Source organism: Emydura macquarii, unplaced genomic scaffold, assembly GCF_026122565.2.
Source record: "Emydura macquarii macquarii isolate MOO-44397 ecotype Brisbane River unplaced genomic scaffold, CSIRO-AGI_Emac_v2 contig_3305, whole genome shotgun sequence".
NCBI classification, from domain to species: domain Eukaryota; kingdom Metazoa; phylum Chordata; order Testudines; family Chelidae; genus Emydura; species Emydura macquarii.
The window spans coordinates 6,238,118-6,251,449 of NW_027133442.1; the positions used below are offsets into that span (position 1 = coordinate 6,238,118).

At 43.6% G+C, this 13,332-nt stretch overlaps 1 protein-coding gene across 2 annotated transcripts in view; it reads right to left on the minus strand.

Moving 5' to 3' along the window:
- MRPS5 (mitochondrial ribosomal protein S5) overlaps positions 1-13,332 on the minus strand; it is a 134,581-nt gene that overhangs the window by 68,094 nt on the left and 53,155 nt on the right. For both annotated transcript variants that reach the window (XM_067532926.1, XM_067532924.1), the window contains exons 3-4: positions 11,677-11,802; positions 11,074-11,307 (exon numbers count right to left, since the gene is read on the minus strand). In XM_067532926.1, coding sequence (XP_067389027.1) covers positions 11,074-11,307; positions 11,677-11,802 — 360 coding nt within the window. The remainder of the gene's footprint in view (positions 1-11,073; positions 11,308-11,676; positions 11,803-13,332) is intronic.

Consider the following 13,332-nt stretch of genomic DNA (forward strand, 5'->3'; position numbering starts at 1 on the left):
ATCTTACCTGACAGTATGGCCAAACACATACATGTCCAATGCATACATGGCCAAAACAGATGCTGTCCCAGCGATTAGCTGTGAAGTTTGGATTAAGTTAGAAGTGACCATTCTGATAACATAGGATGACCCGCACAACACAAGTCAGAAAATCTCATCCGTCAAGCCCATAACACATGATTGAGCTATAGCATTTATTTCAGAAAGATGTCTAATCTTGACTTCAAGTCTCCAAGTGATGAAGGATCCACCATAACCCTGAAGAGATAGATATTGTCACAGGTTACAAAACACCTGTCAGGGAGGGTCTGGATTTACTTGGTCCTGCATTGTGGCAGAGGCCTGGACTTGACTTCTCAAGGTTCCTTCTAGCCCTACATTACTATGATTCTAGGAAATCTTCGGCTTCTAGATCCGATGACTGACGGTCTGAATTTTATCTACATAACCCATTGTTAAATAAAATTACATACAATACTTACATGCACTGACTGGTCTAGGTGACACACTTAAGCTTTCAAGGTCGATAGGAATCATCTATGACATTAAACAATTTAGTCTACCTAGAGATGTGCATATCATCATAGGTACCAAATTATAAAACAAAGCTTGCACTTTGCAGTAGAATTTAACAAGAGTTTTAGAAAGAGAGGGGAACAAAAGTCAACATTGTTAGACAATTTAAGATGAATTCATTTATTTTTTTTCCCTAACTAAAAAAAGGAGAGAGGGATTTCAAGTTTTTAGTATATTGAACTTAAGCTCAGTCATGTACTCACGGATCTATAAATGATCTATTTTGAGTACTCACTGTTACTTGTGATTTAATCGTATGGGGAAATATTTTTATTTGATTTATATTTTAATCCTTGCAAATTTCACAGTTTTTTTGTAATACCTTGAAGAAACCATACAAGGAGATTCTTGTCTTTGACCTTTTCCATGTTATAAAAAAAAGCATTGCCATTACTGAAATGGGTACTGGAGTGAAATGTAGCCTTTTATCATAAGCTGCAAGTGAAGGCTAGATGACAGCTGAACAATTTTTCTAATATGTCATGAGCACAGTAATGTACTTCAGCTTCAAGCAGAATAGTGTTAATGAATTATATTGTTTGTTCTCCATGTTATGAACACAATCAGATTTGGGAGAAAGAAAGATGAGGGGAGATGATGGAAGCAGGAGAGACTAACGGGAAAGGAGATGAAAAGTTTGGAGATTTGTTTCTCCACTCAAAGATGTCTTGAGCCTTAGTGTTTAACTGTGTTCTAAAGCATTTACAAACATTATAGTCTCCCCACAACTCTGCATTTTATTAGTTTACATGAAGTTAGCTCATCAATATGTTGTGCCAGCGTGTCTCGTGTCCCTTCTCTAAAGCACGTGTAGCTTTCAATGTGTAATTTCTGCAATTAAAAGTACACTGTCAGGGTGGATTGATTTAAATCAAAGCAATTTAAATCACCCTTTTTAATCATGTTTTGCATTTGCACTTTTAGTTATTTTCCTAATGAAAGATTAACTCATTGATTGGGAACTATTAAGAGACATTGATTTGAAATTAAATAAAGCCTTTAGCAAACAGAAGGATCAAATGCAGTGTGATCAGGATACATTATGTTTATAAACATTATTTAAGCATTTATAGAGCTCAACATACATTTATTCAGATTTTTACATTTACAGTATGTTAGAAAATAGTGAATTAATGATCTAGAGCAGCGGTTCTCAACCGGTGCTACGCGGCAGACGGCTTGGCGGTACGTGAGGTGTTCCCTGCCGCCGATTCCGCCGCTGAATCCCCCCCTCGCTGCCGCTGCGGAAGCTCGCCGCCGCCGAATCCTTCCCCCTGCCGCCGCCTAAAAAGATTACCGCCGCCAAATCCTTCCCCCCCACTGCCGCCGCAAAACCCTGCTGCCGCCGAGAAAGCTCACTGCCACCGAAAACGGTCAAATGGCGGCAGGGTTTCGGCGGAGGGCATTGATCCCTCCACGCAACCCCGCCGCCGCCGAAAATGTTCCCTCCGCTTATTTACCGAGTTCCACTCGGGCCAGGTACAGTCAGGTCAAGCGGTACTTGACCTGACTGTACTTGACCCGAGTGGTACTCGGGGAAAAAAAGGTTGAAAACCGCTGATCTAGAGGATGGGGGGAATTGTACCCTCAGCAAGTTTGCAGATGACACTAAGCTGGGGGGAGTGGTAGATATGCTGGAGGGCGGGGATAGGACATAGAGTGACCTAGACAAATTGGAGGATTGGGCCAAAAGAAAAATGAGGAGGTTCAAAAAGGACAAGTGCAGAGTCCTGCACTTAGGACGGAAGAATCCCATGCACTGCTACAGACGGGGGTCCGATGGGCTAGGCAGCAGTTCTGCAGAAAAGGACCTGGGGGTTACAGTGGACAAGCAGCTGGACATGAGCCAGTGTGCCCTTACTTCCAAGTTTAACAGCATATTGGGCTGCAATAGTAGTAGCACTGCCAGCAGATCAAGGGAAGTGATTCTTCCCCTCTATTTGGCACTGGTGAGGCCACATCTGGAATACTGTGTCCAGTTTTGGACTCCCCACTACAGGAAGGATGTAGACAAATTGGAAAGAGTCCAGGAGGGCAACAAAAATGATTAGGGAACTGGAGCACATGACTTATGAGGAGAGGCTGAGGGAACTAGGCTTGTTTAGCCTGCAGAAAAGAAGAATGAGGGGGGATTTTATAGCATCTTTTAACTACCTGAAGGGGGGAGGAGTTCCAGGGAGGATGGAACTAGGCTGTTTTCAGTGGTAGTAGATGACAGACCTAGGAGCAATGGTCTCAAGTTGCAGTGGGGGAGGTCTAGGTTGGATATTAGGAAAACCTTTTTCCCTAGAAGGGTGGTGAAGCACCAGAATGGGTTACCTAGGGAGGTGGTGGAATCTCCATCCTTAGAGGTTTTTAAGGTGCGGCCTGACAAAGCCCTGGCTGGAATGATTTAGTTGGGGAATGGTCCTGCTTTGAGTAGGGTGTTGGATTAGATGACCTCCTGAAGTCCCCTCCAACCCTCTTCTTCTATGATTCTACGATGCGTTTCTTATTTACTAGTCACTTTTTTACTCATGATTTGTGTCAAGCTCTGTTTGGATGGAAATTCATATTCAATTCAAAGGTACAAAATTTTTTTTTAAGTTAGTTAAATAAACTACCTTAAATTGCTGGATACATAAGAAAAAAGTTTATCAGAAAGTTTATTGAAACTTTGTGGATTTAAAACTAACTGAATTATTATTCAAAGGAAGTATTTGATGTAGTTAGTGAACCGCACAGATTGTTACCTGGTCACCGTGTCCTTCAAGAATTTAGAACTAGTATATCTCATTTTCTCACATCTAGTTTTATTCATAGATTGGAAGAGGGAAAAAAAACCACACAGTTACCTATCTTTCGTAACTGTTGTTCTTCAAGATATGTTGCTTGTGTCCATTCCAAGTAGGTGTGTGTGTGCTGCATGCAGTCTTTTTTCCCCTAGCAGTACCTGTTGGGTCGGTGCAAGCATTCCGTGGAGTCACACCTCTATGGCATCATATATAGGGCCCACCCCACCATCTCTTCGGTTTCTTCTTGCTGGATGGCTCTGACAGAGGGGTCGGCGGGTGGGTCTTGGAATGGACATGAGCAACACATCTCGAAGAACATCAGTTATGAAAGATAGGTAACCATTTTTTCTTCTTCGAGTGATTGCTCATGTTGATTGTAAATAGGGGATTGTCAAGCTGGCCACAAAAGGAAGGGTCGGAGCTCATGGAATTACTGATTGAAGCACTGCTCTGCTGAATTCTGCATCATCCCTGGCCTGTTGGGTGATGGCATAAATGCAAGGTGAACATGTGGATCAATGACTAGGTTGCAGCCTTGCAGATCTTCAGTGTAGGGACATGCACCAGGAATGCTGCCGAGGAGGCCTGCACTCTCTTGGAGTGCATTGTCAGTGCCAGAGCTGGCACCTTTGCCAGGTCATAGCAAGTCCTAATGCAGGACGTGATCCATGATGAAATTCTCTGGGACAACACTGGGAAAGCCTTCATCCTGTCTGCTACTGTGACAAAGAGTTGGCTTGATTTATGAAATGGTCTTGTCCTTTTGATGTAGAATGCCAGTGCCTGCCTGACATCTAGGGAATGGAGTCTTCATTCCCTCCTATTGGCATGTGGTTTAGGGAAGAACACTGGAAGGAAGATGTTCTGGCTCGTATGAAACTGGGATACCACCTTAGGGAGGAAGGCTGGGGGAGGTCGCAACTGAACCTTGTCCTTATGCAACACCATGTATGAAGGTTCAAAGGTGAGGACCATGAGCTCAGACAGCCTCCTAGCTGAGGTTATTGCGACCAGGAATGCCATCTTCCACAAGAGGTAGAGGAGTGAGCATGTTGCTAAGAGCTCAAAGGGGGGCCTCCATCAGCCTGGAGGTCCCAGGCTGGTATTGGATGTCGAACTTGGGGGCATAGCCTGAACAGGGCCTTGAGAAAATGAGTCACCATTGGATTAGCAAAGACTGATTGAACATCCACCCCGTGATGGAACACAGAGATTGCTGCTAGGTGAACTTTTAGGGATGACACTGCCAGATCTAGCTGCTTCAAGTGCAGCAGATAGTCCAAGATGGAGGATATTGATGCTTGTATTGGAGAGGTGCCCCTTTACATTGTCCAAATTAAAAATCTCTTCCACTTGGACAAGTATGTAGCTTGGGTGGATGGTTTCCAGCTGCCAAGGAGGACCTCTCTAACTGGCTCAGAGTATGTCAACTCTATGGGGTTTAGACATGAATCTTCCATGCTGCAAGGTGGAGGGACTTCAGGTTGGGATGGTGGAGGTGGGCTGTAGTCCTGGGTGATTAGGTTCAGCACCAATGGTAGGGTGACTGGAGAAGCCACCGACAGTTCCAGTGTTGTCAGGGCCAGGCTGGGGCTATCAGCATGACAGACGCTCTCTCCCTCCTCTTGAGCAGGACCTTGTGAATGAGTGGGTATGGCAGGAATGCATACAGCAAGTAGTCTACCCAGGGCAGGAGGAATGTGTCCGTGATTGAGGCCGGGCTGTGGTTCAGAAATGAGCAAAATTGCTGACACTTCGTATTGAGTCTTGTCGTAAAGAGATCTACCTGAGGAACTCCCCACCGTTGGAATATACTGTTCACTATGTCCGAGTGAATAGACCACTTGTGGTTATGAAAGGACTTGCTGAGATGGTCTGCCAGCTCACTCTGGGATCCTGGCAGGTAAGATGCCTCTAGGTGTATAGAGTGGGCTATGCAGAAATCCCACAACTTGAGGGCTTTTTGGCATAGGGGAGAGGAGCATGCTCCATTCTGTTTATATAAAACATCATTGTTGTGTTGTCTGTTATGACTGATATGCATCTGCCTTCCAGATGGGACAGGAAGGCTTGGCAGGCCAAACAAACAGCTTTCAGTTCCCTGACATTGATGTGAAATAAGAGCTATGTCTGGGACCAGAGGCCTTGAGTCCTGAGGGTCCCTAAAAGCTCGCCCCACCCCAATGCCAATGCACCCTATTGTCTCCATAGGAAGGCGGCAATGACTGCCATGCACTTTGTGAACACTCGAGGGGCTGCTGACAGCCCAAAGGGAAGGCCTGTAAATTGGTAATGAGTGTGGTTTACCACAAATCTGAGGAATCTTCTGAGAGACGAGATTATTGATATATGAAAGTATGCGTCCTTCAAATGGAGGGTAGCATACCAGTCCCATGGATCCAGGGAGGGAATGATGGCGGCCAAAAATACCATGCGAAATTTCAGTTTCTTCACGATTCTGTTGAGGTTTCACAGGTCGAGAATGGGTCTGAGATTTCCTTTGGCCTTAGGAAATATCAGGAGTAGAATCCCTTACCGCTTAACTCCTGAGGAACCTCCTCCATTGCTGCTGCTCTTAGGAGCGCTTGCACCTCCTGTGTAAGAAGTTGCTTGTGAGAGGACTCCCTGAGGAGGGACGGAGATGAGGGATTTGGGGGGGAAGGAGGAACAGTTGGAGAGAATATCCTAGTACTACCACGTGCAGCACCCATTGATCTCAGGTTATCTATCACGCCCAACAGAAATGGGACAGATGGTTCAAATAGCAGGCGTAAAGATCTGGGATCTGGCCGGGTGTTTGCCCTCGGGTGCACCCTCACAATGGTTGCTTGGAGCTGGAGGACTACCCTAGCCTTGGTTGGATGGGGGCTGAGGTGTCCTACACCTATTAGTCCTGCCCTGCTTCCTAGAATAATCCTGCCTAGGCTGAATAGAGTAAAACCACATGGGAGGTTGGGCCTTAAAGTACTTTCTCTGAGGAGCTTGTGTATGAAGGCCCAAGGACTCCAATGTTGCCCTTGAATTTTTTAAACTTTTAGAGATTGGAGTCCACCTGCTCTGAAAATAAACCCAAGCCTTCAAAGGGCAAGTCCTGTATTGTGTGTTGGACCTCTGGAGGGAGGCCAGACACCTGCAGCCATGAACTCCTGATGGCAACTGCAGATGATACTGTCCGCTACATCCAGTGCATCCTGTAGTGAAATCCTCGCCACTGCCTTGCCCTCCTCTAGGACCGCTGAGAAGTCCAGTCTGGAGTCAGCCTGGAGTAGCTCCTTCAACTTCAGCATGGTGTCCCATGAGTTGAAGTTATAGTGGCTCAAGGTCGCTTGCTGGTTTGTGATCTGGAGCTGGAGCTCCTGGGTGGAATAGATCTTTCTGCTGAAGAGGTCCAGCTTCTTTGAGTCCTTGGATTTAGGTGATGGGCCTTGGTGCCCCTGCCTCTCTTTCTCGTTTGCAGCCGCTACCACCAGTGACCCTGGCTGCAGATGCGTGAAGAGGTGCTCATGCCCCTTTGAGGGTGCAAAGTACTTTCTTTCTATCCTCTTAGCTGTAGGGGGGGATAAATGTGGGCATCTGCCACAGAGTTTTGGTAGTGGTCTGGTCTTTATGAGAGGCAATGCTATTTTTACTTCCGATGCTAAAATGTCCACCATGGGGTCCACTGATTCCATCACCTCCTCTGCTTGGAGCCCTAGGTTCTGGGCCACTCTCTGTAACAGCTCCTCGTGGGCCCTGTTGTCCATTGGGGGATGAAGCAATTGAAGTTCCTGCCACCACCTTGTCGGGGGATGATTATGATGACGTTCAGAACAGTGCCGGGCCCTCCTGACCCTCAGGATTGTGGACTTCTCCCTGTGTGAAGATTTTGTGCTCAGTGCTGGGGTCATCCCCGGTGCCGATCCCCGTGTCACCCTCTGAGCCTGCCTTGGTGCTGACCTCAGTGCCCACTTCAGTGCCACATGGTGATAAGCAGCTGTCGGGCAGTGGGGTAGCCTGTCCTTCTGAGGTGAGGGACTGGGAGCCTCTAGGATAGAATCCCTGGGCCTGCTGATATGTCCACAGGGTCCAAGAGGGCCATTGCGCAGACACCTGACACTGTGCAGGCCAAGGGCCCATGAGAGGGGCTCGTCCTGCCTCCTGTCTGTATCGACCAAGTAGTCTGGGAGATATAAGACTCTGCCTCTGAGTCTGATGACCATGACTCCTAATGTGGAGACCACAATGGTGCCAAGTGAGGTGGTGCTGGAAAGTAGTGCTGTGGAAAAGGCGACCAGTGCCGCATCATGGCCAGTTTGTCTCTAGACGGCACAGAGCTTCATTGCGGTGCCATAGGTATTACATCTGGTGCTCTCTCTGGCCTGGCGGGGGACTGCTGTGTCATCATGGCTATCGGGTCTCTGGCCTCTTGAATGTGTCTGGGGTGGAAGGAAGATCTAATTCTTCTACCTGACTCTCCCTTAGGGGAAAGTACATTGGCACCGGACTTGATGGACCACTCTGCGGGCCCAGAGTCACCGGAGCTGCTTCCAAAGGGGTGGGGAAGGATGCCCTGGCTTGGGACATGCATTGTTAGAGCTGTCTCCCCCCACTGTTCTCACTGTGGGTGAGTGCCCTCTGTCAGTTTTCTTATGCCTCGTGAAGCACCGGTAAGTGGGAGCAGTGCTGACTTCAGTGCCGGTGAAAGGCGGTGCCGAGTATCTCTAGGTGCTGAGTCCTTCCTTGGAGCCGTAGGCTCCCTAATTGAGGCTGGCGTACTCTGCACTGAGGTGCTACATGCAGGGTCCAATTGGCCTGGTGGTTGGGGATGAAGAGCTGCCTCCATGAGGAGGTGTTTCAGCTTGACCTTCCTCTCTTTCTTGGTGCTAGGATGGAATCCCTTGCAAATCCTATAGTTATCTGTCTCGTGGGATTCACCCAGACACTTCAAGCAGGATTCATGGGGATCGCCCCTTGTCACAGGCTTATGGCAGGTCCCAAACAGTTCAAATCCTTGGGATCAAAGCATTCCCCAATTCCCAGGTAGGGAGTGAAAACTTAATGGGGGGGAATCCCCCAAACAGAAGCTTAATTAAAAACTAACAACTAAATTAATCTAACTATTTACAGGTTCAGCAATTGAGACACTAGGGAAAATGCTTAGTGAAGCAAGAGAAGAGATACAGTAGCTCCAACAACCGGCCCAGATGGAGGAACTGAAGAGGTGGCAGGTCGGTGGGGCCCTATGTACGATGCCACAGAGGTGTGACTCCAGGGGGTGCCTGTACCGACCTGAAGGGTACTGCCAGTGGAAAAATATTCCGACGACTGTGCATGCACCTACTTGGAGTCAATATGAGCAAGCACCTGAAGAACAACAAGCTTTCCTGTTTTTTCAACTCCCAATAGGTTTCTTAACTTCAAATGAACTAGTCATTGAATTGAACTAGTTGAATTAACTGAAAAGAAGAAAGTATTCTCTCTGCACCTATAAAAGAGGTTACTGCAGTCAAGAGCTGATTTAGTAGTTCAACAAACTCTGGTTCCAGGTTCTTAGCCAGTGACTTCCACCAGTTCAATAGTTTGACTTTCTATAAAACTTGGCAGAAAACTTGTACCCCTTCATACAATTTTTTGTATTTAATTTAAATTATTTTAGTAGATTATTTTAAATTTAGACTTTACCACAGGTTATTTCAGATTAAGTTTGAAATAGGTTTCTTAAAAAAAATCTGGATTTAATTTAAATAAAAAAATCTGTTTTTTTGGATATTTTAAAAAGATTATTTTTATGTACCCTGGACATGATTTTTGGACGGGGGAGAGGGGGAAGGGAAGAGAGATTCACATTTCTATCTGAAAAACATTGTTCCTTCTATAGTTACAAACACCACTTAAAACTACAACTGAAATTTTGTGTGTGGGGGGTGGGGGGGAATCCCCTTTTTGACTTTATTTTTTGTGCACTTGACAGTACTTTATGTATAGTTAGTGTCCACACTTCCCTTTAGAGTCATTTGGTTAAACTTCTCTCAATAAAGATACACTTATGTGTGTTAAAAGTATAGGACTGGGAATCAGGGGACTGGGGGGACTTTGTCAGATTTCATGGAGGAGCTTCTCTAATTCTCTCTAATCCCCCATCTGTAAAATGTGGATAATTCTTTAATGAACTGCCTACTGCATGTGTGTGTATTTATAACTGCCCTTTAGTGCATATGTGCTTTTGACTTATGCAAGTAGAAGTCAAGAGAATATTACAGCATCTCTTTCAGCACTTTAATGGAATTTATAGAGGATACTAAACTAGAATGAGTTCTGCACACAAGTCAGAGCAAAAAACAACAAAGACTTTAGAGTGATCGGAAAGTGGACAGAAAGAAATGAGAATCACTTTTTAAACATGCACGGTAATATGTCTGGGGAAAATAATAGGATAACAGATATTCAGATTTTAAAGTGATGCAGGCTGCAGAAATGACTATAAATAAATTCAACACATGGGGGCAAACCAGGGAGCAGTAATGCTTAAAGAGACTTAAGGGGGGACAATGAACATTAAAATTATACTGGCAGGTCTAGATTCATCTGCATAAACAAGAGACATAACCTCACAGAAGAGTAAGGGTTCAGTTGCCACGGCTTTGGTGCAAATCCACCCTTGGAACATTGCATGAAGTTCCATGAAGCATGTTATCAGAAAATATTGACAAACTGGAGGGAGTTTATACAAAACAAAAAATGCCCCAAAACCCACAAACTGATTGGGGGGCTGAAAGAAATGACTTGAGAAAAGATTAGAAAACCTTAATATGTATAAGTTAGTAAGGATCCTGTGTATCCTAGAGCCATTAAATTTGTCACAGAATCCACCCATTGCTGTAGAAATATGCTCCAGAATCCAAACTTTTGTTTAGAAAAAGAAACTATGCTACTAGCTCTTACGGCTGTGAAGAAAACTTGGAAAACATCAATCAAGTTTAATTGGTGCAATTATATCTGAATTTGCAGAGAGCCTGAAACAATCCTGCTGAGAAATGTGAAGTGTCTGTTAAATCTCAATGGAATAGTACCATAAAAATCTAAAGAGGACAATACAAATGTTGTCATTAAATATGGAAACAAGTAACAGACAACAGAGTAATGCCTGTGAAATAGTTAATTTGTTAACAATTTGTTTTTGTTCTAAAAGAAGCTGCTATAGAATTTCTAGTTACCACAAAAGGTTGTTGCAGAATCCAAAACTCAACACAGAAGTTGGGCTCACCTTGCCATCAAGTACACAGGGCCTTGATTTTGGATAATAGGTTTATATATATGAGATGATAATCTTATACTTATCTGCTATAATTTATATTTCTAATATGATATTTTATTAGCCATTCTTTCCTTGCTTATGCCAACATTAAATATTTATTTCTATTAGTAAGCTAATGGGATCACTACAAATAAGGCTACATCTTGTACTTAGGGCTGCTGATGTAAGACATGCAAAAAGTATTTTCAGATTTTAAGACTCACAAAAATTAAAATGAAAAACAGTCAAAGACTTTATGCTGAGCATTAATGTAAACTCTGTCAGTCCAGTTAAGTTCACTAACTCTAACTGTCTGGGTTTGTGTACAGAAATTCTTATAGTTCCCAATATAGTATAGAATAATTATAAAGGAATTTCAAACGCTGGGAATGTATGGATTCTTCTTTCCTTGCCTCTCCCTAACAGGGTAATTACATTCTGTCTTCTTACCTCCATTAGGACCTGGATCAGGGTGTCCTAGACTGATGCCTCCCCAGGAACGTCCAGTCCACCCTCTCTCTCTCTTCACCTTCTTTTTTCTTTTCTTCTCCCACTCTTCCTTCTGACAGATCCTTTCAGACTGCATCTTCTCCTGCTCCTCTTTGTTTCGCTGAACAATTGGCTGGAGCATCCAACTTTTGTGCACAGGAGCATTGAGACCAGGCCAAAGGAAACCAGAACGTCCTTAAGAGCAGCAAAACGTGAAAAGATTTACCTCCCATTTAATGCAAAATTAAAGATTAAAACTCAACAGTACATAGGATGAATATAATAAAATACAAGTTTTAATGTTCACTTATATTTCAACTGCCTGCCACAAGACAGAATTTGTGTTAAAAGCTGGAACTATGTGAAATGAAATATTATTGTCAACATCACTTTAAAAAAAAAGAAAAGAAAGAGAAAGAGTGCACCTCTAATGTTGTCATGACTCCACAGAAATTAATGCTAATGTACTAACTGCATTGTTTATAAAAAGTATTACAAACTAAAAACACCATGAATGGTAAGAGCAACACATTTACCAAGCCCTGTGGTTATTTATGCATTTACCTTCACCAATGATCTGGCCTTTATTGAGATCCTTCTTGACCTTTTTCCTGGCTCGCTTTCCTCGTCCCTTCTTTGCTCCAGTACCGGACTCTGCCAAAACTCCTTTCCACAGATCATCAGCTGTCACTGTAATGTAATGGCTTTCATTAGTAACGTATCAAAATAGTTAATATTGGTAACATTACTGAACAAAATCTTCAAGATGTTAACCCTTAGTACAGTAGTTCTGAACATTTCCAGACCACGGTGCCTTTTTCAGGAGTCTGATTTGTCTTGAGCACCCCAAGTTTCACCTCACTTAAAAACTACTTGCTTACAAAATCTGACATAAAAATACAAAAGTGTCACAGCACATTATTACTGACAAATTACTTACTTTCTCATTTTTACCATACAATTATAAAATAAATCAATTGGAATATAAATATTATACTCATTTCAGTGTATAGTATATAAAGCAGTATAAACAAGTCATTGTCTGTATGAAATTTTAGCTTGTACTGACTTCACTAGTGCTTTTGATGTATCCTGTTGTACAACTGGGCAAATATCTAGATGAGTTGATGTACTCACTGGAAGACCTCTGCATACCCCATGGGTACATGTACCCCAGGCTGAGAACCACTGCCTTAGCTGAACCATTCTGGGAATTCATAACCCATCCCCCCCAGAGCCATCAATGTCCTATTAAACAATCATGTATTCTTCCACTGTCTGTATCCTCCTTTCTCTCACCTACATTCCCTCCCTCCCCCGTCTCTCTTCTTTCACTTTCCTCTCTTTGGCCCTGTGTGCATTGGGTCTCAAAGCAAATGAATGGAATTCTGTATAAACACTGTTCAAAACAACTATGGTTTCTAACATGGTTTGCATTGCCACTGTGGAGGAGGGGAAACCACATAAGTACTGTGGTAAAGAAGGTACACAGGTAAGCACATGGTTTAAAAATCTATTTTGAATTTTTTTTTTTTAAACCAACACTGTTCCTAGCCAGTGTGGAAAGTGTAATATTTTAATGGCCTTTGTAGCACAAGATAGGAACAAAACAAGATCATTTATTAGTAACTGAGATTGGCAATAGCAGTAGATGCCCCGTGTGACACAGAGACCCACTGGGGTCAGCAGGCAAAGGGTTCACTGTTTTGTAACAGCTACTCTTAATGGCCTTGCCAAATCACTACATTAGTGTAAGAAATACCTTTGACTAAAAAGGTTTTAATAAAAGAACATCGGATACGGGTAAAGAGTAAAACAAGAAAAGTACTTTTTATTTCTTTAACAGGTTTGCAAAGCTGGGCACAACTCCAGAAAAATATCTGAAAGGAGCGCGCCCCTCCTTTATTATTCAACAGTATATATTTCCTATCCCGGCCGAAAGAATCCCTCCCTTCGTTCCCCATTGGCTGGGTACTAAAAGGTTTACACCTTTCCCGACCGCCTACTACATACATGGGTTTTTTTATACAAACATCATTCCATGTTCATGCTAATGAACCAATTTTCTATGCAGGGTGTGCGATAATATTCTAATACCTTATTACGCATGCGTCTTTTAGGGTGCCTTTTTGACCTCCTTTTAACAGGATTGTCTAATTAGGAGTTTTTATTCCAGAAAGGCAACTCCCAACTACTGGGCCCGTTAATTAGCTAAGTTGG